Source organism: Heptranchias perlo, chromosome 7 (assembly GCF_035084215.1).
Source record: "Heptranchias perlo isolate sHepPer1 chromosome 7, sHepPer1.hap1, whole genome shotgun sequence".
Taxonomy (NCBI): Eukaryota; Metazoa; Chordata; class Chondrichthyes; order Hexanchiformes; family Hexanchidae; genus Heptranchias; species Heptranchias perlo.
This window is the reverse complement of record NC_090331.1, coordinates 6,115,442-6,142,833: the sequence shown is the minus strand read 5'-3', so window position 1 is coordinate 6,142,833 and position 27,392 is coordinate 6,115,442. Positions and strand designations below refer to the sequence as shown.

At 50.8% G+C, this 27,392-nt stretch overlaps 1 protein-coding gene across 5 annotated transcripts in view; it reads left to right on the top strand.

Moving 5' to 3' along the window:
* LOC137323481 (obscurin-like protein 1) overlaps positions 1-27,392 on the top strand; it is a 270,089-nt gene that overhangs the window by 222,499 nt on the left and 20,198 nt on the right. For all 5 annotated transcript variants that reach the window (XM_067986989.1, XM_067986986.1, XM_067986987.1 and 2 more), the window contains 6 exons: positions 366-638; positions 3,433-3,699; positions 8,796-9,062; positions 10,657-10,769; positions 14,333-14,486; positions 20,740-20,901. In XM_067986989.1, the coding sequence (XP_067843090.1) occupies positions 366-638; positions 3,433-3,699; positions 8,796-9,062; positions 10,657-10,769; positions 14,333-14,486; positions 20,740-20,901 (1,236 nt within the window). The remainder of the gene's footprint in view (positions 1-365; positions 639-3,432; positions 3,700-8,795; positions 9,063-10,656; positions 10,770-14,332; positions 14,487-20,739; positions 20,902-27,392) is intronic.

Genomic DNA, 27,392 nt, shown 5'->3' with positions numbered 1-27,392 from the left:
ACCTCCTCCAGCCCTACAACCCTCCGAGATCTCTGCGCTCCTCCAATTCTGGCCTCTTGCGAATCCCCGATTTCCATCGCTCCACCATTGGCGGCCGTGCCTTCAGCTGCCTGGGCCCTAAGCTCTGGAATTCCCTCCCTAAACCTCTCCCCCTCTCTCTCCTCCTTTAAGACGCTCCTTAAAACCTACCTCTTTGACCAAGCTTTTGGTCACCTGTCCTAATATCTCCTTATGTGGCTCGGTGTCAAATTTTGTTTGATAATCGCTCCCGTGAAGCGCCCTGGGGACGTGTCACGACGTTAAACGCGCCGTACAAATGCAAGTTGTTGTCGTTGTGACTTCTTGACTCCTTTTCCCCGTTTCAGTTCCCCGGATCGTGGAGTTCATCTCCGACCTCCACAGTATCGCGGTGCTGGAGGGAGAGGACGCCAGGTTCAAGTGCATGGTGTCGCCGGAGGACGTGAGACTGGTCTGGCGACTGAACGGTGCCGAAATCCCGCCCGGCAACGACAAGTACGCGGCGTCGCGGAACGGGCTGTGCCACACGCTGCTGGTACGCGACTGCCGGCTCGGTGACGCGAGCAAAGTGACGGCAGAGGCGGAGGGAATCGCCTCCATCGCCAACCTTCAGGTGCAAGGTAAGCAACACCGGGCGGGGGGTGGGGGAGTGGCCTGCGCTAACGTCAAAACTAAACCGCGGAAACCATATTTCGGTGAGCGAGTCGTCAATCTGTGGAAGAGGCTCCCCCGGGAGATGTTGAAGCAGTTGGAACTGGGTTCAAAGGGGAAGCAGATTGCTGCGGAGTTGTGAATATTTTGATTCATCCAAATGGAAACCCGCTGGTCATGAACGCTGAGCCTCAGTGATTGGTCACTGGTCATGAACGCTGAGCCTCAGTGATTGGTCTCTGGTCGTGAACACTGAGCCTCAGTGATTGGTCACTGGTCATGAACGCTGAGCCTCAGTGATTGGTCGCTGGGCGTGAACACTGAGCCTCAGTGATTGGTCACTGGTCATGAACGCTGAGCCTCAGTGATTGGTCACTGGTCGTGAACGCTGAGCCTCAGTGATTGGTCACTGGTCATGAACACTGAGCCTCAGTGATTGGTCGCTGGGCGTGAACACTGAGCCTCAGTGATTGGTCGCTGGGCGTGAACACTGAGCCTCAGTGATTGGTCACTGGGCGTGAACACTGAGCCTCAGTGATTGGTCACTGGTCATGAACGCTGAGCCTCAGTGATTGGCTGCTGGGCGTGAACACTGAGCCTCAGTGATTGGTCGCTGGGCGCGAACCCTGGTCCTCAGTGATTGGTCACTGGTCGTGAACACTGGTCCTCAGTGATTGGTCACTGGTCGTGAACACTGGTCCTCAGTGATTGGTCGCTGGGCGTGAACCCTGGGCCTCATTGATTGGCCGTTGATCGTGAACCTGGGGCCTCAGTGATTGGTTGCTGATCGTGAACCTGGGGCCTCAGTGATTGGCCGCTGATCGTGAACCTGGGGCCTCAGTGATTGGTCACTGATCGTGAACCTAGGGCCTCAGTGATTGGTCACTGATCGTGAACGCTGGACCTCAGTGATTGGCCGCTGGTCGTCTTATCGCAGTGCCTGGATTATATTTTGTTCTCACAGGATAATGGAGAACGGACGATCAGATTTGATGATTTTAGAAAAGAACCAAATTAAATAGATTTCTTTCAGAAAATACCATCTTGGGGTTACAGTGTATGAGTAATTTGAGACATGACGTGATAAGTGTAGCATGCTGGGGAGGAACAGGTGACTTTGGACCTAAGGTCCTAATCTTTGCTTAGGCCTCAGCTGGAGTATTGTGTTCAATTCTGGGCACCGCACTTTAGGAAGGATGTCAAGGTCTTAGAGAGGGTCCAGAGGAGATTTACTAGAATGGTACCAGGGATGAGGAACTTCAGTTATGTGGAGAGACTGGAGAAGCTGAGATTGTTCTCCTTAGAGCAGAGAAGGTTAAGGGGAGATTTAATAGAGGTGTTCAAAATTATATAGGGTTTTGATAGAGTAAATAAGGAGAAACTGTTTCCACTGACGGGAGGGGCAGTAACCAGAGGACACAGATTTAAAATAATTGGCAAAAAAAAGAGGGGAGATGAGGAAAATTTTTTTTACTCAGCAAGTTGTTATGATCTGGAATGCGCTGCCTGAAAGGGCGGTGGAAGCAGATTCAATAATAACTTTCAAAAGGGAATTGGATAAATAGTTGAAAAGGAAAAATTGGCAGGGCCACGGGGAAAGAGCAGGGAGAATGGGACTAATTGGATAGCTCTTTCAAAGAGCCGGCACAGGCACGATGGGCCGAATGGCCCCTGTGCCGTATGGTTCCATTGTTCCCAAAGCTCTCCACCACGGGGGGTTTTCCTCGCCTCATGTCTGATTCTGTTGTAGACTAATCGATAGCGATTGATTGCTGTGATTTGTCAACAACTCCATCATCGATGTATCGTGTGACTACCAGGATGGTAGAAGGCCAACTAGATGGACCTTGGTCTGTTTCTGATGTGCTCTCTGGCCGCTATTGCACTTCACAGTTACTCCCTCCCTGAAGCCTGGTGCTGGATTATGGTTCCACGGGGTGCAGGAGCCCCTCTGGTATCCCACTTTGCAGCAAGAGTCGCCAGGAGGGAGGAGGGAGCGGGAAGACCCTTGGCTGATTTTTCTCTCCTGAACCCCAGGGGTCCAGTGGCCTGTCCATGGGTTTAGGGAGGGAAAGAAAAAAAAAAACAGCTCGGGTTCCCACGACTGATCACTATCCAGTGACCCATACTTGAACGCGTGGATGTGACCAGGAGGAACTTGAGTTTAGAGTACGTAAAGTGTAGGAATAGACTGGATGTTGGGAGGTTCTCCTTTCCCCGGAGAGCAGTGAGTCTCTGGAATGTGTTGCCGGCCGGTGTGGTCGGTGCCGACTCTCTGCTCACCCTCAAGAGGGAGCTGGACCGGTGCCTGACTGGGGCTCAGATCGCATCATATAGAAGGCAAGTGTCTTTATAGATAACACTCGGTCCGTGTGATCTCCTGGACTGGGTTCCAATGCCTGAGGGGGGATCGGAGAGGAATTTCCAGAGTATTTTTCCCCTTATTGTCCCTGGGGTTTTTTCTCTTTTTTTTGCCTTTCCCAGGAGATTACATAACTGTGGGGGGAGGGTTGGAGTATCCAGCCATGATGCTCTGGCCATCATGGTGTGGGGCAGGCTCGATAGACCAGCTGGTCTTTTCCTGTCAATTTTGTATGTCCGTTGGCCGAGTCGGGGCTTTGGCCGCAGTGACCCCCACGGATCGACTAGCCCACTGACCCTCACATGCTGAGAATGTAGACACCGGCACGAACCAGCAACGAGCCTGGGGCGATGAGGAGGAAAGGGGGGGATGCTTGTAAACTCATTCCCATCTCTCCGCAGAGGCGCAGATAGTGTTCACGAGGAAGATGGAGAGCGCGGTGTCGGAGGAGCTGCAGGACGCCACCTTCGAGGTGGAGGTGAGCAGCGAGTCGGCCGAGGTCCAGTGGATGAAGCAGGGGGTGGTCATCCAACCCAGCCCGAAGTTCGTCCTCCAGCGGGACGGCAGGACCAGGCGCCTCACCGTGCGCAGCACCGGTTTCGCAGACCGGGGAAACTACCGCTGCGAGACGCTGCATGACAAGACGCAGGGCAAGCTCACCGTGGAGCGTAAGTGGCAAATGATTCTCACGATAGATAAGTGTGAGGTGGTACAATTTGGTAGGAAGAATAAGGAGGCCCCATACTGCATGGATAATAAGAGTCTAAATAGGATAGAGAATCAAAAGGATCTGGGGGTACAGATACACAAATCACTAAAAGTAGCGAGGCAGCTTAATAAGGCCACAAAAAATGCAAACCAAGCACTGGGGTTCATTTCTAGAGAGATAGAATTGAAAAACAGAGAAGTTATGTTAAACTTGTATAGAACCTTGGTTAGACCACACTTGGAGTATGGTGAACAGTTCTGGTCTCCACATTATAAAAAAGATATAGAGGCACTGGAGAAGGTGCAAAAAATATTCACAAGGATGCTACCACAACTGAGAGGATATACTGATCAGGAAAAGCTGAGGGGTGACCTGATAGAGGTCTTTAAGATTATGAAAGGGTTTGATAGGGTAGACGTAGAGAAGATGCTTCCAACTGTGGGGGAGGCCAGATCTAGGGGGCATAAAATAAGTTAGCCACGATTAAATCCAATAGGGAATTCAGGAGAAGCCCCTTTACACAGAGAGCGGTGAGAATGTGGAACTCGCTCCCACAAGGAGTAGTTGAGGCGAATAACAGAGATACATTTAAGGGGAAGTTCAATAAACATGAGTGAGAAAGGAATGGAAGGATTCGCTGTTAGGGTGAGATGAAGTAAGGAGGGAGGAAGCTTGTGTGGAGCATAAACACCGGCATAGACCAGTTGGGCTGAATGGCCTGTTTCTATGAAAGTGAGGCCCCTTATCCCAAACGGCGACTCAGTGTAGACTGTTTAGAAGTTTCCTCTCTCCCCACACCGATAGGAAGTTTCGTCTCTCCCCCAAACTGATAGGAAGTTTCCTCTCTCCCCACACTGATAGGAAGTTTCCTCTCTCCCCCAAACTGATAGGAAGTTTCCTCTCTCCCCACACTGATAGGAAGTTTCCTCTCTCCCCACACTGATAGGAAGTTTCCTCTCTCCCCACACTGATAGGAAGTTTCCTCTCTCCCCCAAACTGATAGGAAGTTTCCTCTCTCCCCACACTGATAGGAAGTTTCCTCTCTCCCCACACTGATAGGAAGTTTCCTCTCTCCCCCAAACTGATAGGAAGTTTCCTCTCTCCCCACACACTGATAGGAAGTTTCCTCTCTCCCCACACTGATAGGAAGTTTCCTCTCTCCCCACACCGATAGGAAGTTTCCTCTCTCCCCACACACTGATAGGAAGTTTCCTCTCTCCCCACACTGATAGGAAGTTTCCTCTCTCCCCACACCGATAGGAAGTTTCCTCTCTCCCCACACACCGATAGGAAGTTTCCTCTCTCCCCACACTGATAGGAAGTTTCCTCTCTCCCCACACCGATAGGAAGTTTCCTCTCTCCCCACACCGATAGGAAGTTTCCTCTCTCCCCACACTGATAGGAAGTTTCCTCTCTCCCCACACCGATAGGAAGTTTCCTCTCTCCCCACACCGATAGGAAGTTTCCTCTCTCCCCACACTGATAGGAAGTTTCCTCTCTCCCCACACCGATAGGAAGTTTCCTCTCTCCCCACACTGATAGGAAGTTTCCTCTCTCCCCACACACTGATAGGAAGTTTCCTCTCTCCCCGCACTGATAGGAAGTTTCCTCTCTCCCCACACACTGATAGGAAGTTTCCTCTCTCCCCACACCGATAGGAAGTTTCCTCTCTCCCCACACTGATAGGAAGTTTCCTCTCTCCCCACACTGATAGGAAGTTTCCTCTCTCCCCACACTGATAGGAAGTTTCCTCTCTCCCCACACCGATAGGAAGTTTCCTCTCTCCCCACACACTGATAGGAAGTTTCCTCTCTCTCCACACACTGATAGGAAGTTTCCTCTCTCTCCACACACTGATAGGAAGTTTCCTCTCTCCCCACACACCGATAGGAAGTTTCCTCTCTCCCCACACACTGATAGGAAGTTTCCTCTCTCCCCCCACACCGATAGGAAGTTTCCTCTCTCCCCACACACTGATAGGAAGTTTCCTCTCTCCCCACACACTGATAGGAAGTTTCCTCTCTCCCCACACTGATAGGAAGTTTCCTCTCTCCCCCCACACTGATAGGAAGTTTCCTCTCTCCCCACACTGATAGGAAGTTTCCTCTCTACCCCACACTGATAGGAAGTTTCCTCTCTCCCCACACTGATAGGAAGTTTCCTCTCTACCCCACACTGATAGGAAGTTTCCTCTCTCCCCCACACTGATAGGAAGTTTCCTCTCTCCCCACACACTGATAGGAAGTTTCCTCTCTACCCCACACTGATAGGAAGTTTCCTCTCTCCCCCCACACTGATAGGAAGTTTCCTCTCTACCCCACATTGATAGGAAGTTTCCTCTCTCCCCCCACACTGATAGGAAGTTTCCTCTCTCCCCACACCGATAGGAAGTTTCCTCTCTCCCCCCACACTGATAGGAAGTTTCCTCTCTCCCCACACCGATAGGAAGTTTCCTCTCTCCCCACACCGATAGGAAGTTTCCTCTCTCCCCACACCGATAGGAAGTTTCCTCTCTCCCCACACTGATAGGAAGTTTCCTCTCTCCCCACACCGATAGGAAGTTTCCTCTCTCCCCCCACACTGATAGGAAGTTTCCTCTCTCCCCACACACTGATAGGAAGTTTCCTCTCTCCCCCACACTGATAGGAAGTTTCCTCTCTCCCCCACACTGATAGGAAGTTTCCTCTCTCCCCCACACTGATAGGAAGTTTCCTCTCTCCCCCACACTGATAGGAAGTTTCCTCTCTCCCCCACACTGATAGGAAGTTTCCTCTCTCCCCCACACTGATAGGAAGTTTCCTCTCTCCCCACACACTGATAGGAAGTTTCCTCTCTCCCCACACTGATAGGAAGTTTCCTCTCTCCCCCACACTGATAGGAAGTTTCCTCTCTCCCCCACACTGATAGGAAGTTTCCTCTCTCCCCACACTGATAGGAAGTTTCCTCTCTCCCCACACTGATAGGAAGTTTCCTCTCTCCCCACACCGATAGGAAGTTTCCTCTCTCCCCACACTGATAGGAAGTTTCCTCTCTCCCCACACACTGATAGGAAGTTTCCTCTCTCCCCACACTGATAGGAAGTTTCCTCTCTCCCCACACTGATAGGAAGTTTCCTCTCTCCCCTACACTGATAGGAAGTTTCCTCTCTCCCCCACACTGATAGGAAGTTTCCTCTCTCCCCCCACACCAATAGGAAGTTTCCTCTCTCCCCACACTGATAGGAAGTTTCCTCTCTCCCCACACACTGATAGGAAGTTTCCTCTCTCCCCACACTGATAGGAAGTTTCCTCTCTCCCCACACTGATAGGAAGTTTCCTCTCTCCCCCACACTGATAGGAAGTTTCCTCTCTCCCCCACACTGATAGGAAGTTTCCTCTCTCCCCACACACTGATAGGAAGTTTCCTCTCTCCCCCACACTGATAGGAAGTTTCCTCTCTCCCCCACACTGATAGGAAGTTTCCTCTCTCCCCACACACTGATAGGAAGTTTCCTCTCTCCCCACACACTGATAGGAAGTTTCCTCTCTCCCCACACACCGATAGGAAGTTTCCTCTCTCCCTCACACACTGATAGGAAGTTTCCTCTCTCCCCACATACTGATAGGAAGTTTCCTCTCTCCCCACACCGATAGGAAGTTTCCTCTCTCCCCACACTGATAGGAAGTTTCCTCTCTCCTCCACACTGATAGGAAGTTTCCTCTCTCCCCACACACTGATAGGAAGTTTCCTCTCTCCCCACACACTGATAGGAAGTTTCCTCTCTCCCCCACACCGATAGGAAGTTTCCTCTCTCCCCACACCGATAGGAAGTTTCCTCTCTCCCCCACACTGATAGGAAGTTTCCTCTCTCCCCACACTGATAGGAAGTTTCCTCTCTCCCCACACTGATAGGAAGTTTCCTCTCTCCCCACACCGATAGGAAGTTTCCTCTCTCCCCACACTGATAGGAAGTTTCCTCTCTCCCCACACACCGATAGGAAGTTTCCTCTCTCCCCCACACTGATAGGAAGTTTCCTCTCTCCCCACACTGATAGGAAGTTTCCTCTCTCCCCACACTGATAGGAAGTTTCCTCTCTCTCCACACACTGATAGGAAGTTTCCTCTCTCCCCACACCGATAGGAAGTTTCCTCTCTCCCCACACACTGATAGGAAGTTTCCTCTCTCCCCACACACTGATAGGAAGTTTCCTCTCTCTCCACACACTGATAGGAAGTTTCCTCTCTCCCCACACCGATAGGAAGTTTCCTCTCTCCCCACACACTGATAGGAAGTTTCCTCTCTCCCCACACACTGATAGGAAGTTTCCTCTCTCCCACACACTGATAGGAAGTTTCCTCTCTCCACACACTGATAGGAAGTTTCCTCTCTCCCCACACCGATAGGAAGTTTCCTCTCTCCCCACACACTGATAGGAAGTTTCCTCTCTCCCCACACTGATAGGAAGTTTCCTCTCTCCCCACACCGATAGGAAGTTTCCTCTCTCCCCACACACTGATAGGAAGTTTCCTCTCTCTCCACACACTGATTGGAAGTTTCCTCTCTCTCCACACACTGATTGGAAGTTTCCTCTCTCCCCCACACCGATAGGAAGTTTCCTCTCTCCCCACACCGATAGGAAGTTTCCTCTCTCCCCACACACTGATAGGAAGTTTCCTCTCTCCCCACACCGATTGGAAGTTTCCTCTCTCCCCACACACCGATAGGAAGTTTCCTCTCTCCCCACACACTGATAGGAAGTTTCCTCTCTACCCACACTGATAGGAAGTTTCCTCTCTCCCCACACCGATAGGAAGTTTCCTCTCTCCCCACACCGATAGGAAGTTTCCTCTCTCCCCACACTGATAGGAAGTTTCCTCTCTCCCCACACTGATAGGAAGTTTCCTCTCTCCCCACACACTGATAGGAAGTTTCCTCTCTCCCCACACACTGATAGGAAGTTTCCTCTCTCCCCACACACTGATAGGAAGTTTCCTCTCTCCCCCACACTGATTGGATGAACATTGTATTTAGCAGGAGGGATTAATTTCTTTCTGGCTCTTTTTGCATGGGATCAGCCCGTAGGATAACGGTGAGAAAACCCCTGGAGGACCTGGAGACCTACGAGAAGGAGGCCGCCACCTTACAGGTGGAGCTGTCCCACCCAGATGTTGTAGGTGTGTGGATCAAGGACGGCATCCGGGTGAAGCCCAGTCACAACCGTCGGATCAGTGCGGCAGGGAGACTCCACAGCCTCACGCTGTCCGGGCTGACACTCGAGGACACGGGGACCATAGCGTTCCAGAGCGACAGCGTCCGATGCTCCTCACGGCTCACGGTGAGAGGTAAGATTCCCACCGCCTGATTCACCCTCTCTCACCCTCCCCCTCTCCCTCTCCCCTCCCTCTTTCTCTCCCCCTTCTCCCTCTCCCCCCTCTCCACCTCCTTAAGATAGTTAAGGGTATAGAATAAATAAACCTGGAACATGACTTTAAACTGTGACAGGAGGAGAAGGCGCAGGCTCAAAATCGTAAAAAGCAAATTTGCGACAACTACTTGCATTTATATAGCACCTTTAACGTCATAAAACGTCCCAAGGCGCTTCACAGGAGCGATTATCAAACAATATTTGACACCGAGCCACATAAGGAGATATTAGGACAGGTGACCAAAAGTTTGGTCAAAGAGGTAGGTTTTAAGGAGTGTCTTAAAGGCGGAGAGAGAGGTGTAGAAGTGGGGAGGTTTAGGGTTGGAATTCCAGAGCTTAGAGCCTAGGCAGCTGAAGACACGGCCGTCAACGGTGGAGCGATGAAAATCGTGGACGCGCAAGAGGCAAGAATTGGAGGAGCGCAGAAATCTCGGAGGGCTGTAGGGCTGGAGGAGGTTACAGAGATAGGGAGGGGGGGCGAGACCACGGAGAGATTTGAAAACAAGGATGAGAATTTTAAAATCGAGGCGTTGCTGGACCGGGAGCCAACGTAGGTCAGCGAGCACAGGGGGCGATGGGTGAACGAGACTTGGTGCGAGTTAGGACACGGGGCAGCAGAGTTTTGGATGAGCTTATGTTTACCGAGGGTGGAAAATGGGAGGTCGGCCTGGAGAGCACCGGAATAGTCAAAGCCTGGAGGTAACAGAGGCACGGATGAGGGTTTCAGCAGCAGATGAGCGGAGTCAGGGGCGGAGACGGGCGATGTTACGGAGGTGGAAGTGGGCGGTCTTGGTGATGGAGCGGATATGTGGTCGGAGGCTCATCTAAGGGACTGATATGAAAATAATTCTTCTTCACACGAGGAGCGATCAACGTGTGGAATAAACTTCCAGGAAGAGCTGTGGAGGCAAGAAACGTGGGATCGTTTCATCAGCAATTGGCTGCGGAAATGGGGGTTGCTGGCATCTCTTTGGATGGATGAACCCAGAATCACAAACGCGAATGGGATTGTTGGACTTTATCTCCTGAGCGCTGGAATTCAAAAGTTTGGGAAGTCATGCTACAGTTGTACAAAACTTTGGTCAGATGCCATCTGGAGAACTGCGTTCAGTTCTGGGCACCGCAGCAAATGTGCCTGCTGTGTGCCAACTTCAGCGATTCATGGGCAGTTGGTCTCCCCCTGGTGGGAGGCGTGGGCATCAGGCGATGTCGTACCATCTCCGACGCTAAGGCCAAGCAAACGGCTTGGATCGTTAGCTCAGGTTGCCCAGGACACTTTAATGCCCTTCTCCAGGAGGAGGACATGGACGGGACAGATCAGTGGGGAGGGCCTTGTTCGCGAGGCAGTGGATATTTTACAGGGGTGATCCGAAGAGATGGAAAGAGAAGGGTTTGCTCAGGGGGTTGTAGGGAGGTGGTCGTAATAGGCCAGGGTGTGGCTCCTTCCTGTGCTTTGTGTCCCACCGCCCCACCACGGTCTCCTCTCACCCTGTCTGGCCGCTCTGTTTCAGAACCCCCAGTGACGTTTCTAAAGCCGCTCAAGGATCTCCGGGTTCCGGAAACTACCGTCGTCACCTTAGAGTGCGAGCTGTCCCGGCCCAACGTAGAGGTCACATGGTACAAGGTAGGAGGCTCCGATATTGAGCGGCCCTGTAACTTGCGGTTCACCCACCCCCCCTGTGAACTCGGGCGTGGTCCTGCCCCTTCCTCTTGCTTCGTGTTTTCTCTTTCCCCTCCTCTCCTGAAAGTGCTGACACTTGCTGGTGGGGTCCTTGGTGCCGGGAATCTATCATCCATTGGGCGTAGGCAGTGACCACCAGCTGATTACTTGACCAGCAGGCGTTGGGATTGAGGCGCATTGTGCCTTGGTTAGACCCTCACCTGGAGACTGTGTTCAGTTCCGGGCACCGCACATCTGGAGGGATATACTGGCCTTGGAGGGGGTGCAGCGCAGATTCACCAGAATGATATTGAGACTTAGAGGGTTACATTATGAGGACAGGTTGCATAGACTGGGCTTCTATTCCATTGAGTGTTGAAGCTTTACTCTGTGTCTAACCCGTGCTGTACCTGCCCTGGGACTGTTTGATGGGACAGTGTAGAGGGAGCTTTACTCTGTATCTAACCCGTGCTGTACCTGTGCTGGGAGTGTTTGATGGGACAGTGTAGAGGGAGCTTTACTCTGTATCTAACCCGTGCTGTACCTGCCCTGGGAGTGTTTGATGGGACAGTGTAGAGGGAGCTTTACTCTGTATCCAACCCGCGCTGTACCTGCTCTGGGAGTGTTTGATGGGATAGTGTAGAGGGAGCTTTACTCTGTATCTAACCCGTGCTGTACCTGCCCTGGGAGTGTTTGATGGGACAGTGTAGAGGGAGCTTTACTCTGTATCTAACCCGTGCTGTACCTGCCCTGGGAGTGTTTGATGGGACAGTGTAGCGGGAGCTTTACTCTGTATCTAACCCGTGCTGTACCTGCCCTGGGAGTGTTTGATGGGACAGTGTAGCGGGAGCTTTACTCTGTATCTAACCCGTGCTGTACCTGCCCTGGGAGTGTTTGATGGGACAGTGTAGAGGGAGCTTTACTCTGTATCTAACCCCGTGCTGTACCTGCCCCGGGAGTGTTTGATGGGACAGTGTAGAGGGAGCTTTACTCTGTATCTAACCCGCGCTGTACCTGCCCCGGGAGTGTTTGATGGGACAGTGTAGAGGGAGCTTTACTCTGTATCTAACCCGCGCTGTACCTGCCCTGGGCGTGTTTGATGGGACAGTGTAGAGGGAGCTTTACTCTGTATCTAACCCGTGCTGTACCTGCCCTGGGAGTGTTTGATGGGACAGTGTAGAGGGAGCTTTACTCTGTATCTAACCCGTGCTGTACCTGCTCTGGGAGTGTTTGATGGGATAGTGTAGAGGGAGCTTTACTCTGTATCTAACTCGTGCTGTACCTGCCCTGGGAGTGTTTGATGGGACAGTGTAGAGGGAGCTTTACTCTGTATCTAACCCGTGCTGTACCTGCCCTGGGAGTGTTTGATGGGACAGTGTAGAGGGAGCTTTACTCTGTACCTACCCCGTGCTGTACCTGCCCTGGGAGTGTTTGATGGGACAGTGTAGAGGGAGCTTTACTCTGTATCTAACCCGTGCTGTACCTGCCCTGGGAGTGTTTGATGGGACAGTGTAGAGGGAGCTTTACTCTGTATCTAACCCGTGCTGTACCTGCCCTGGGAGTGTTTGATGGGACAGTGTAGAGGGAGCTTTACTCTGTATCTAACCCGTGCTGTACCTGCCCTGGGAGTGTTTGATGGGACAGTGCAGAGAGAGCTTTACTCTGTACCTACCCCGTGCTGTACCTGCCCTGGGGGTGTTTGATGGGACAGTGTAGAGGGAGCTTTACTCTGTATCTAACCCGTGCTGTACCTGTCCTGGGAGTGTTTGATGGGACAGTGTAGAGGGAGCTTTACTCTGTATCTAACCCGTGCTGTACTTGCCCTGGGAGTGTTTGATGGGACAGTGTAGAGGGAGCTTTACTCTGTATCTATCCCGTGCTGTACCTGCCCTGGGAGTGTTTGATGGGACAGTGTAGAGGGAGCTTTATTCTGTATCTAACCCGTGCTGTACCTGCCCTGGGAGTGTTTGATGGGACAGTGTAGAGGGAGCTTTACTCTGTATCTAACCCGTGCTGTACCTGCCCTGGGAGTGTTTGATGGGACAGTGTAGAGGGAGCTTTACTCTGTATCTAACCCGTGCTGTACCTGCCCTGGTAGTGTTTGATGGGACAGTGTAGAGGGAGCTTTACTCTGTATCTAACCCGTGCTGTACTTGCCCTGGGAGTGTTTGATGGGACAGTGTAGAGGGACCTTTACTCTGTATCTAACCCGTGCTGTACCTGCCCTGGGAGTGTTTGATGGGACAGTGTAGAGGGAGCTTTACTCTGTATCTAACCCGTGCTGTACTTGCCCTGGGAGTGTTTGATGGGACAGTGTAGAGGGACCTTTACTCTGTATCTAACCCGTGCTGTACCTGCCCTGGGAGTGTTTGATGGGACAGTGTAGAGGGACCTTTATTCTGTATCTAACCCGTGCTGTACCTGCCCTGGGAGTGTTTGATGGGACAGTGCAGAGAGAGCTTTACTCTGTACCTACCCCGTGCTGTACCTGCCCTGGGGGTGTTTGATGGGACAGTGTAGAGGGAGCTTTACTCTGTATCTAACCCGTGCTGTACCTGTCCTGGGAGTGTTTGATGGGACAGTGTAGAGGGAGCTTTACTCTGTATCTAACCCGTGCTGTACTTGCCCTGGGAGTGTTTGATGGGACAGTGTAGAGGGACCTTTACTCTGTATCTATCCCGTGCTGTACCTGCCCTGGGAGTGTTTGATGGGACAGTGTAGAGGGAGCTTTATTCTGTATCTAACCCGTGCTGTACCTGCCCTGGGAGTGTTTGATGGGACAGTGTAGAGGGAGCTTTACTCTGTATCTAACCCGTGCTGTACCTGCCCTGGGAGTGTTTGATGGGACAGTGTAGAGGGAGCTTTACTCTGTATCTAACCCGTGCTGTACCTGCCCTGGTAGTGTTTGATGGGACAGTGTAGAGGGAGCTTTACTCTGTATCTAACCCGTGCTGTACTTGCCCTGGGAGTGTTTGATGGGACAGTGTAGAGGGACCTTTACTCTGTATCTAACCCGTGCTGTACCTGCCCTGGGAGTGTTTGATGGGACAGTGTAGAGGGAGCTTTACTCTGTATCTAACCCGTGCTGTACTTGCCCTGGGAGTGTTTGATGGGACAGTGTAGAGGGACCTTTACTCTGTATCTAACCCGTGCTGTACCTGCCCTGGGAGTGTTTGATGGGACAGTGTAGAGGGACCTTTATTCTGTATCTAACCCGTGCTGTACCTGCCCTGGGAGTGTTTGATGGGACAGTGTAGAGGGAGCTTTACTCTGTATCTAACCCGTGCTGTACCTGTCCTGGGAGTGTTTGATGGGACAGTGTAGAGGGAGCTTTACTCTGTATCTAACCCGTGCTGTACCTGCCCCGGGAGTGTTTGATGGGACAGTGTAGAGGGAGCTTTACTCTGTATCTAACCCGTGCTGTACCTGCCCCGGGAGTGTTTGATGGGACAGTGTAGAGGGAGCTTTACTCTGTATCTAACCCGTGCTGGAACCTCCCACCCCATTCACTGAATGTTCTCCGACAGGACGACTTGGAGATGAAACCCAACAAAAGCATTCGTATTTACTCAATGGGGAGGAAGCGGATTGTCCAGCTGGGGAGGTGCGGATTGCAAGAATCGGGAACCTACACCTGTGACGCTGGCCAAAACAAAACCTCGACCAAACTGGAAGTTTACGGTAAGTTGGCGGGACTTGGCTTTGTTTTCATTCGCTGCGCGTCACTGCCAATGAGATTGAAAGGAATTCAACCCAATGCACTGATTGGATAAGATACTCTTTTGCAGCATGAACATAGTAAGCATTGTACAGGATAATCCTCCTGATGCAACTTAAAACCTTATTAGCTTTCCGTACCTCACGGTGTTTATGCACCTTTGATGAACTGAGATTGATTAACTCGGCACACTCTGAATCTGGGACCTTCCCCTCTGGATGGCTCAGTACCACACTGAGTCACACATGCACCCACTGAACCACCGGCAGTGTTAACTGTGGCGCAGTCGTAGCTGGTAACCTCCTTCCTTCCAAGGTCCACCATGACGCGCTTCGAGTAAGTACGAGACACTTGACAGTGCAGTATACGGAACAGATTTCATTCATATACAGTACCGGCGGTCAATCTATACCGAATACAGGAGCAGCTTCGGATCCCTCTCTCTTTCCAGCTCTCCTCTAACTAACTCTGGAAAAACCCACCCTTCTTACCTCAGTTTGCCGACTTCAAAGGTGTATAAGACTGCCTGATTTATTTGTTCTTCGATTCTTTCAAGTAAGTTAATTGCTTACTTCAAAAGCACATTTCATTGACAAGACTTCCCGATCCGATCTGTCCTCAGAACCTTTGAAGAACGGTTTATTGACGGCTTATTTACCGAAACATCCGCTCTGTCCCATGGTTGATTGATCCCTCTGCCTGTTTATTACGCGAGTCCCTAAAGTTATACCTGAAACACTCGTGGTCAATGTCTCCCCGAAAAACTCTCTCTTTGCACACGGCTCTCGTAGATTGTTATCAGACCTTTGAAACAGGCCGTATAATCCATCGTCTCTTCTCCCAGTCCCCTTCTAGTTTCCTGTTTATCTTAGAAAGCCTGTTGCTTCCATGACCATTTGTAGTTAGACAGGTTAGTTTGATTATTAATCCTTAACTCTCCAATATGTCTGACAGTAGCGCTCTGACCTCTGACTCAGAAGGTCGTGGGTTCAAGCCACTATTCTGGAGACTTGAGCGCATAATCCAGGCCGACATTCCTGAGGGAGCGCTGCTCTTTCGGAACTGCCATCTTTCGGATGAGACGTTAAACCCAGGCCCTGTCTGCCCTCTCAAGCGGACGTAAAAGATCCCACGGCCACTATTTGAAGAGGAGCAGGGGAGTTCTCCCCGGTGTCCTGGGGCCAATATTCATCCCTCGACCAACATCACTAAAACAGATTATCTGGTCATTTATCACATTGCTGTTTGTGGGATCTTCCTGTGCGCAAATTGGCTGCTGTGTATCCAACATTACAACAGTGACTACACTTCAAAATGTACTTAATTGGTTGTAAATCGCCTTGGGACGTCCTGAGGTTGTGAAAGGCATTGTATAAATGCAGGTTCTTTCCTTTCTAAGATTTAGTGGGCTTTCCCCTTATCCAGATGAGGAAGGAGCAACACAAATGGCCCGCCTGCCTCAATTTTATCCCCCATAGGCTGGACCCATTAGGGAGTGCGCCCAGATGTGGGAGGCACTTGGCTCTGCCTCCATTCACACTCAGATGGAAGGAGGGGCAGCGGCTGGCAGCAAGGCCTTGAGGGCTGAATGATCCACAAGTTCAGCAGGGAGCCTCTCCGGGCTGGAGGTTCCACGGCCGGCGGCCATTACCACTACTGGAGGCCTCTCAGGCCTGGAGCCACGGCTGGATTTCCACCCTCCCACCCCCCACCACCAGTCACCAGGTGCAAGGCCCTGCCAGGGGGGCAGCCTCAGCCTGGAGTGAGATGGACCTACGGTAATAGAATCGTAGAATCTTACAGCACAGAACGAGGCTATTCAGCCCATCGTGCCTGTGCCGGCTCTTTGAAACATCTCTCCAATTAGTCCCTGCTCTTTTCCCATAACCCTGCAAATGTTTCCCTTCAAGTATTTATCCAATTCCCTTATGAAAGTTATTATTCAATCTGCTTCCACCGCCCTTTCAGGCAGCGCATTCCAGATCATAACAACTCGCTGTGTGAAAAAAATTTCTCCTCATCTCCCCTCTGGTTCTTTTGCCAATTCCCTTAAATCTGTGTCCTCTGATTAACGACCCTCCTGCCACTGGAAACAATTTCTCCTTATTTACTCTGTCAAAACCCCTTCATAATTTTGAACACCTCTATTAAATCCCCTTAACCTTCTCTGTTCTAAGGAGAACAACCCCAGCTTCTCCAGTCTCTCCACATAACTGAAGTCCCTCATCCCTGGTACCATTCCAGCGAATCTCCTCAGCACCCTCTCTAAGGCCTTTTTTTTTCTTCGTTCATGGGATGTGGGCGTCACTGCAGAGGACAGCATTTATTGCCCATCCCTAATTGCCCTTGAGAAGGTGGTGGTGAGCCGCCTTCTTGAACCGCTGCAGTCCGTGAGGTGAAGGTTCTCCCACAGTGCTGTTAGGAAGGGAGTTCCAGGATTTTGACCCAGCGACGATGAAGGAACGGCGATATATTTCCAAGTCGGGTTTGGTGTGTGACTTGGAGGGGAACGTGCAGGTGGTGTTGTTCCCATGTGCCTGCTGCCCTTGTCCTTCTAGGTGGTAGAGGTCGCGGGTTTGGGAGGAGCTGTCGAAGAAGCCTTGGTGAGTTGCTGCAGTGCATCCTGTGGATGGTACACACTGCAGCCACAGTGCGCTGGTGGTGAAGGGAGTGAATGTTTAGGGTGGTGGATGAGGTGCCAATCAAGCGGGCTGCTTTGTCCTGGATGGTGTCGAGCTTCTTGAGTGTTGTTGGAGCTGCACTCATCCAGGCAAGTGGAGAGTATTCCATCACACTCCTGACTTGTGCCTTGTAAATGGTGGAAAGGCTTTGGGGAGTCAGGAGGTGAGTCACTCACCGCAGAATAGCCAGCCTCTGACCTGCTCTTGTAGCCACAGTATTTCTGTGGCTGGTCCAGTTAAGTTTCTGGTCAATGGTGACCCCCAGGATGTTGACAGTGGGGATTTGGTGATGGTAATGCCGTTGAATGTCAAGGGGAGGTGGTTAGTCTCTCTCTTGTTGGAGATGGTCATTGCCTGGCACTTGTCTGGTGCGAATGTTACTTGCCAATTATGAGCCCAAGCCTGGATGTTGTCCAGATCTTGCTGCATTTGGGCACGGACTGCTTCATTATCTGAGGGGTTACGAATGGAACTGAACTCTGTGCAATCATCAGCGAACATCCCCATTTCTGACCTTATGATGGAAAGAAGGTTATTGATGAAGGTCATTGATGAAGCAGCTGAAGATGGTTGGGCCGAGGACACTGCCCTGAGGAACTCCTGCAGCAATGTCCTGGGGCTGAGATGATTGGCCTTCAACAACCACTACCATCTTCCTTTGTGCTAAGTATGACTCCAGCCACTGGAGAGTTTTCCCTCTGATTCCCATTGACTTCAATTTTACGAGGGCTCCTTGGTGCCACACTCGGTCAAATGCTGCCTTGATGTCAAGGGCAGTCACTCTCACCTCACCTCAGGAATTCAGCTCTTTTGTCCATGTTTGGACCAAGGCTGTAATGAGATCTGGAGCCGAGTGGTCCTGGCGGAACCCAAACTGTGCATCGGTGAGCAGGTTATTGGTGAGTAAGTGCCGCTTGATAGCACTGTCGACGACACCTTCCATCACTTTGCTGATGATTGAGAGTAAACTGATGGGGCGGTAATTGGCCAGATTGGATTTGTCCTGCTTTTTGTGGACAGGACATACCTGGGCAATTTTCCACATTGTCGGGTAGATGCCAGTGTTGTAGCTGTACTGGAACAGCTTGGCTCGAGGCGCAGCTAGTTCTGGAGCACAAGTCTTCAGCTCCACAGCTGGGATGTTGTCGGGGCCCATAGCCTTTGCTGTATCCAGTGCACTCAGCCGTTTCTTGATATCACATGGAGTGAATCGAATTGGCTGAAGACTGGCTTCTGTGATGGAGGGGATATCGGGAGGAGGCCGAGATGGATCATCCACTCGGCACTTCTGGCTGAAGATGGTTGCAAACGCTTCAGCCTTGTCTTTTACACTCACGTGCTGGACTCCGCCATCATTGAGGATGGGGATGTTTGCAGAGCCTCCTCCTCCCGTTAGTTGTTTAATTGTCCACCACCATTCAGGACTGGATGTGGCAGGACTGCAGAGCTTTGATCTGATCCGTTGGTTGTGGAATCGCTTCGCTCTGTCTCTAGCTTGTTGCTTCCGCTGTTTAGCATGCATGTAGTCCTGAGTTGTACCTTCACCAGGTTGGCACCTCATTTTTAGGTAAGCATGGTGCTGCTCCTGGCATGCTCTTCTACACTCCTCATTGAACCAGGGTTGATCCTCTGGCTTGTTGGTAATGGTATAGTGAGGAATATGCCAGGCCATGAGGTTACAGATTGTGCTGGAATACAATTCTGCTGCTGCTGATGGCTCACAGCGCCTCATGGATGCCCAGTTTTGAGCTGCTAGATCTGTTCTGAATCTATCCCATTTAGCATGGTGGTAGTGCCACACAACACGTTGGATGGTGTCCTCAGTGCGAAGACGGGACTTCGTCTCCACGAGGACTGTGCGGTGGTCACTCCTACCAATACTGTCATGGACAGATGCATTTGCGACAGGTAGATTGGTGAGGACGAGGTCAAGTAAGTTTTTCCCTCGTCTTGGTTCGCTCACCACCTGCCGCAGGCCCTGTCTGGCAGCTATGTCCTTCAGGACTCAACCAGCTTGGTCAGTAGTGGTGTTACCGAGCCACTCTTGGTGAGGGACATTGAAGTCCCCCACCCAGAGTACATTCTGTGCCCTTGCTACCCTCAGTGCTTCCTCCAAGTGGTGCTCAACATGGAGGAGGACTGATTCATCAGCTGAGGAAGGACGGTAGGTGGTAATCAGCAGGAGGTTTCCTTGCCCATGTTTGACCTGATGCCATGAGACTTCATGGGGTCCAGAGTCAATGTTGAGGAGTCCCAGGGCCGCTCCCTCCTGACTGTATATCACTGTACCGCCACCTCTGGTGGGTCTGTCCTGCCGGTGGGACAGGACATACCCAGGGATGGTGATGGAAGAGTCTGGGACTGTTGGCTGAAAGGTATGATTCTGTGAGTATGGCTATGTCAGGCTGTTGTTTGACTAGTCTGACATCCTTCCTAAAGTGTGGTGCCCAGAATTGGACACAATACTCCAGCTGGGGCCTAACCAGTGTTTTATAAAGGTTTAGCATAACTTCCTTTATTTTGTACTCCATGCCTCGATTTATAAAGCCCAGAATCCCGTAAGCCTTCTCAACCTGCCCTGCCACCTTCAATGACCTGGATCTGCTAATACAGGCTTGTTCAAGCCATGCTGGATGGAGACCACTTCAGGTGGAGTAAGGAGGATCTTCGAGACCTCATGATTCACAGCTTTTTTTTTAAATTGAGGAACGGAAATGGATGGCATTGGTTTCTGAGCAACAACAACTTGCATTTATACAGCGCCTTTAACGTAGTAAAACGTACCAAGGCGCTTCACAGGAGCGATTGTCAAACAAAACTTGATACCGAACCACTTGAAGAGATAGTAGGACAGGTGACCAAAAGCTTGGTCAAAGAGGTAGGTTTTAAGGAGCGTCTTAAAGGAGGAGAGAGAGGTGGAGATTTAGGGAAGGAATTTCAGAGCTCACGTCCGAGGCAGCTGAAGGCACGGCCGCCAATGGTGGAGCGATGAAAATCGGGGATGCGCAAGAGGCCAGAATTGGAGCAGTGCAGAGATCCCGGAGGGTTGTAGGGCTGGATGAGGTTACAGAGATAGGGAGGGGGCGAGGCCACGGAGGGATTTGAAAACAAAGATGAGAATTTTAAAATCAAGGTGTTGCCAGGAGCCAATATAGTTCAGCAAGCACCAGGGGGTGATGGGTGAACGGGACTTGGTGCGAGTTAGGATACGGGCAGCAGAGTTTTGGCTGAGCTCAAGTTTACGGAGGGTGGAAGGTCAGAGGCCGGAGAGGAGAGCATTGGAATCGTTAAGTCTGGAGGTAACAGAGGCATGGATGAGGGTTTCAGCAGCAGATGAGCTGAGGCAGGGGTGGAGATGGGCGATGTTACGGAGGTGGTCTTGGTGATGGAGAGGATATGTGGTCGGAAGCTCATCTCAGGGTCAAATAGGACGCCAAGGTTGCGAACGGTCTGGTTCAGCCTCGGAACAGGATGTGGCAAAAAGGTACAGGTTTGGGCCTGAGTTTTTACACTTCTCATCTGTATATCCTCACAGAACGGGAAATCCAGATCGTGAAAGAGCTGGAGGATCTGGAGGTGCGAGAGAACGACAATGCGGTCTTTGTCTGCGAAGTTTCTCATGAGGATGTGAAGAGCGAATGGTTAAAGAACGGAGACAAAATCAAATCGAACAACACCGTTAAGATAAGACAGGAGGGTGAGCTGACTCACGTGGGTTTTACATACAAAGCGTGAAAAAATATTATTCCATAAAAAAATATTTGTGGGGCTACAGGCAGGGCAGTGGGTCAGACACTGACCTTTCCTCTCTGGGAGCTGGTTTCAAACCCAGCACAGTACGTTGATGAGAAAAGACAGCATAGTGGAATCTTTACTTTGTATCTAACCCGCACTGTACCTGCCCTGGGACTGTTTGATGGGACAGTGTAGAGGGAGCTTTACTCTGTATCTAACCTGCGTTGTACCTGCCCTGGGAGTGTTTGATGGGACAGTGTAGAGGGGGCTTTACTCTGTATCTAACCTGCGTTGTACCTGCCCTGAGAGTGTTTGATGGGACAGTGTAGAGGGAGCTTTACTCTGTATCTAACCCGTGCTGTATCTGCCCCTGGGAGTGTTTGATGGGACAGTGTAGAGGGAGCTTTACTCTGTATCTAACCCGTGCTGTACCTGCCCCGGGAGTGTTTGATGGGACAGTGTAGAGGGAGCTTTACTCTGTACCTAACCTGCGTTGTACCTGCCCTGGGAGTGTTTGATGGGACAGTGTAGAGGGGGCTTTACTCTGTATCTAACCTGCGTTGTACCTGCCCTGAGAGTGTTTGATGGGACAGTGTAGAGGGAGCTTTACTCTGTATCTAACCCGTGCTGTACCTGCCCCGGGAGTGTTTGATGGGACAGTGTAGAGGGAGCTTTACTCTGTATCTAACCTGCGTTGTACCTGCCCTGGGAGTGTTTGATGGGACAGTGTAGAGGGGGCTTTACTCTGTATCTAACCTGCGTTGTACCTGCCCTGAGAGTGTTTGATGGGACAGAGTAGAGGGAGCTTTACTCTGTATCTAACCCGCGCTGGACCTGAAATCCCCTTTCATGGCCTCAGATGGTGAGACTCCCTCTTTAAACAGCAGATCATCAATTCTCATCCTCTCCAATTACACAGAGACGCCTGGCCATTGTTTCCCTGAACAGCTGAAATCCAGATTACTGTAACCACAGTAACCGTTGTAAACAATTTTACAACACCAAGTTATAGTCCAGCAATTTTATTTTAAATTCACAAGCTTTCGGAGATTTTCTCCTTCCTCAGGCAAAGCTTGTGAATTTAAAATAAAATTGCTGGACTATAACTTGGTGTTGTAAAATTGTTTACAATTGTCAACCCCAGTCCATCACCGGCATCTCCACATCACAGTAACCGTGGCATTCTTGAACCTGACCTCAGTGACCTTGTTGGTGTTAAAGGGGAACAGCATCTCCCAGAGACTCGAAAACAAGGGCCTCGCTTCAACAAAGGGGATGATGACGTTGTCCGGCACTGACCCTTCTGCCAGAGGAAACAGTTTCTCCTTATTTTATTATCAAAACCCTTTATGATTTTGAACACCTCTATCAAATCTCCCCTTAACCTTCTCTGTTCTAAGAAGAACAATCCCAGCTTCTCCAGTCTCTCCACATAACTGAAGTCCCTCATCTCTGGTACCATTCTAGTAAATCTCCTCTGGACCCTCTCCAAGGCCTTGACATCCTTCCTAAAGTGCGGTGCCCAGAACTGTACACAATACTCCAGCTGAGGCCCAACCAGTGTTTTCTAAAGGTTTAGCATAACTTCCTTGTTTTTGTATTCAATGCCCCTATTTACAAATGATGTGGAGATGCCGGTGATGGACTGGGGTGGACAAATGTAAGGAATCTTACAACACCAGGTTATAGTCCAACAGTTTTATTTGAAAATCACAAGCTTTCGGAGGCTTTCTCCTTCATCAGGTGAGTGTGGAATTCCTTGAAGGTTACCACATTTATAGTCAGAGAACAATGCCTGATGATTACAGATAATCTTTCCAACTGCCCGCTGTCAAGGCAATCAGACAGAGAGACAGTACATGCAGGACTACTGAATATACAAACGGTCCGAATCCAAAGACAGAGAGAGAGAGAGAGAAACATCTGAAAGGAAGAGAAAGAGAGAGAATGACCAGTTGTATTAAAAACAGATAACTCTTTTTTCACTGGTGGGGTTACGTGTAGCGTGACATGAACCCAAGATCCCGGTTGAGGCCGTCCTCATGGGTGCGGAACTTGGCTATCAATTTCTGCTCGACGATTTTGCGTTGTTGTGTGTCTCGAAGGCCGCCTTGGAGAACGCTTACCCGAAGATCGGTGGCTGAATGTCCTTGACTGCTAAAGTGTTCCCCGACTGAAGAGACTACACGATAACATCAACAAGTTCCATCCCACCATCAAGCTCACCATGGACTACTCCTCAGAATCGGTTTCTTTCTTGGACACACAAATCTCCATCAAAGACGGGCACCTCAGCACCTCACTCTACCGCAAGCCCACGGACAACCTCACGATGCTCCACTTTTCCAGCTTCCACCCTAACCACGTCAAAGAGGCCATCCCCTATGGACAGGCCTACGAATACACAGGATCTGCTCAGACGAGGAGGAACGCGATGGACACCTACAGACGCTGAAAGACGCCCTCGTAAGAACGGGATATGACGCTCGACTTGTCGATCGACAGTTCTGACGGGCCACAGCGAAGAATCACATAGACCTCCTCAGAAGACAAACACGGGACGCAACCAATAGAGTACCCTTCGTCGTCCAGTACTTCCCCGGAGCGGAGAAACTACGCCATGTTCTCCGCAGCCTTCAACATGTCATCGATGACGACGAACACCTCGCTAAGGCCATCCCCACGCCTCCACTACTCGCATTCAAACAGCCACCCAACCTCAAACAGACCATCGTTCGCAGCAAATTACCCAGCTTTCAGGAGAACAGCGTCCACAACACCACACAACCCTGCCACGGCAACCTCTGCAAGACATGCCAGATCATCGACACAGATACCACCATCACACGAGAGGACACCACCCACCAGGTACATGGTTCAAACTCCTATGACTCGGCCAACGTTGTCTACCTCATACGTTGCAGGAAAGGATGCCCCGGAGCATGGTACATTGGCAAGACCATGCAAACACTGCGACAACGGATGAACGGACCCACAGCAATGTGGTTAATTCTTAATTGCCCTCTGAAATGGCCCAGCAAGCCACTCAGTTGCACAATCTCGTCGAAATAAAAGTCATAATAAGAATAAAACCGGACGGACCACCCGGCATCGGACCACTAGGCACCGGATACGTCAAAGGCAAACCAAGCCCAGTCAACCCTGCAAAGTCCTCCTCACTAACATATGGGGACTTGTACCAAAATTGGGAGAGCTGTCCCACAGACTAGTCAAGCAACAGCCTGACATAGCCATACTCACAGAATCATATCTTTCAGCCAACGTCCCAGACTCTTCCATCACCATCCCTGGGTATGTCCTGTCCCACCGGCAGGACAGACCCACCAGAGGTGGCGGTACAGTGATATACAGTCAGGAGGGAGTGGCCCTGGGACTCCTCAACATTGACTCTGGACCCCATGAAATCTCATGGCATCAGGTCAAACATGGGCAAGGAAACCTCCTGCTGATGAATCAGTCCTCCTCCATGTTGAGCACCACTTGGAGGAAGCACTGAGGGTAGCAAGGGCACAAAATGTACTCTGGGTGGGGGACTTCAATTTCCATCACCAAGAGTGGCTCGGTAGTACCACTACTGACCGAGCTGGCCGAGTCCTGAAGGACATAGCTGCCAAGCTGGCCCTGCGGCAGGTGGTGAGCGAACCAACACGAGGGAAAAACTTACTTGACCTCGTCCTCACCAATCTACCTGTCGCAAATGCATCTGTCCATGACAGTACTGGTTGGAGTGACCACTGCACAGTCCTCGTGGAGACGAAGTCCCGTCTTCGCAATGAGGACACCATCCAATGTGTTGTGTGGCACTATCACCGTGCTAAATGGGATAGATTCAGAACAGATCTAGCAGCTCAAAACTGGGCATCCATGAGGCACTGTGAGCCATCAGCAGCAGCAGAATTGTATTCCAGCACAATCTGTAACCTCATGGCCCAGCATATTCCTCACTCTACCATTACCAACAAGCCAGGGGATCAGCCCTGGTTCAATGAGGAGTGTAGAAGAGCAAGCCAGGAGCAGCACCAGGCACACCTAAAAATGAGGTGCCAACCTGGTGAAGCTACAACTCAGGACTACATGCATGATAAACAGCGGAAGCAACATGCTATAGACAGAGCTAAGCGATTCCACAACCAACGGATCAGATCAAAGCTCTGCAGTCCTGCCACATCCAGTCCTGAATGGTGGTGGACAATTAAACAACTAACGGGAGGAGGAGGCTCTGTAAACATCCCCATCCTCTATGATGGCGGAGTCCAGCATGTGAGTGCAAAGGACAAAGGCTGAAGCGTTTGCAACCATCTTCAGCCAGAAGTGCCGAGTGGATGATCCATCTCGGCCTCCTCCCGATATCCCCACCATCACAGAAGCCAGTCTTCAGCCAATTCGATTCACTCCACGTGATATCAAGAAATGGCTGAGTGCACTGGATACAGCAAAGGCTATGGGCCCCGACAACATCCCAGCTGTAGTGCTGAAGACTTGTGCTCCAGAACTAGCTGCACCTCTAGCCAAGCTGTTCCAGTACAGCTACAACACTGGCATCTACCCGACAATGTGGAAAGTTGCCCAGGTATGTCCTGTCCACAAAAAGCAGCACAAATCCAATCCGGCCAATTACCGCCCCATCAGTCTACTCTCAATCATCAGCAAAGTGATGGAAGGTGTCATCGACAGTGCTATCAAGCGGCACTTACTCACCAATAACCTGCTCACCGATGCTCAGTTTGGGTTCTGCCAGGACCACTCGGCTCCAGACCTCATTACAGCCTTGGTCCAAACATGGACAAAAGAGCTGAATTCCAGTGGTGAGGTGAGAGTGATTGCCCTTGACATCAAGGCAGCATTTGACCGAGTGTGGCACCAAGGAGCCCTAATAAAAGTGAAGTCAATGGGAATCAGGGGGGAAACTCTCCAGTGGCTGGAGTCGTACCTAGCACAAAGGAAGATGGTAGTGGTTGTTGGAGGCCAATCATCTCAGCCCCAGGGCATTGCTGCAGGAATTCCTCAGGGCAGTGTCCTAGGCCCAACCATCTTCAGCTGCTTCATCAATGACCTTCCCTCCATCATAAGGTCAGAAATGGGGATGTTCGCTGATGATTGCACAGTGTTCAGTTCCATTCGCAACCCCTCAAATAATGAAGCAGTCCGAGCCTGCATGCAGCAAGACCTGGACAACATCCAGGCTTGGGCTGATAAGTGGCAAGTAACATTCGCGCCAGACATGTGCCAGGCAATGATCATCTCCAACAAGAGAGTGTCTAACCACCTCCCTTTGACATTCAATGGCATTACCATCGCCGAATCTCCCACCATCAACATCCTGGGGGTCACCATTGACCAGAAACTTAACTGAACCAGCCATTTAAATACTATGGCTACACGAGCAGGTCAGAGGCTGGGTATTCTGTGGCGAGTGACTCACCTCCTGACTCCCCAAAGCCTTTCCACCATCTACAAGGCACAAGTTAGGAGTGTGATGGAATACTCTCCACTTGCCTGGGTGAGTGCAGCTCTAGCAACACTCAAGAAGCTCGACGCCATCCAGGACAAAGCAGGCTGCTTGATTGGCACCCCATCCACCACCCTAAACATTCACTCCCTTCACCACCGGCGCACAGTGGCTGCAGTGTGTACCATCCACAGGATGCACTGCAGCAACTCGCCAAGGCTTCTTCGACAGCACCTCCCAAACCCGCGACCTCTGCCACCTAGAAGGACAAGGGCAGCAGGCACATTGGAACAACACCACCTGCACGTTCCCCTCCAAGTCACACACCATCCTGACTTGGAAATATATCGCCGTTCCTTCATCGTCACTGGGTCAAAATCCTGGAACTCCCTTCCTAACAGCACTGTGGGAGAACCTTCATCACACGGACTGCAGTGGTTCAAGAAGGCAGCTCACCACCACCTTCTCAAGGGCAATTAGGGATGGGCAATAAATGCCGGCCTCGCCAGCGACGCCCACATCCCATGAACGAATAAAAAAAAACATCTGTTCACCACTACTCTCTGCCTCTTATCCCACAGCCAAATGTGTACCCACGTTACCACCGTTCCTTTAATCCCATGTGCTTCTAATAAGTCTGTTATGTGGTACTTTATCAAATGTCTTTTAAAAGTCCATCTATACAACATCTACTGCACTACCCTCATCAACCCTCTCTGTTACTTCATCAAAGTACTCAATCAGGTTAGTCAGACACGATTTGCCTTTAACAAATCCATGCTGGATGTCCCTAATTAACCCATGTTTCTCCAAGTGAGAATTAATTTTGTCCTTGACAATGGTCTCTAGTAGTTTTCCCACTACAGACGTTAGACAGACTGGCCTGTAGTTACCAGATTTATCCCTCTCCCCTTTTTTGAACAGGGTGCAACATTTGCAATCCTCCAGTTCTCTGGCACCATTCCCATATCCAAGGAGGATTG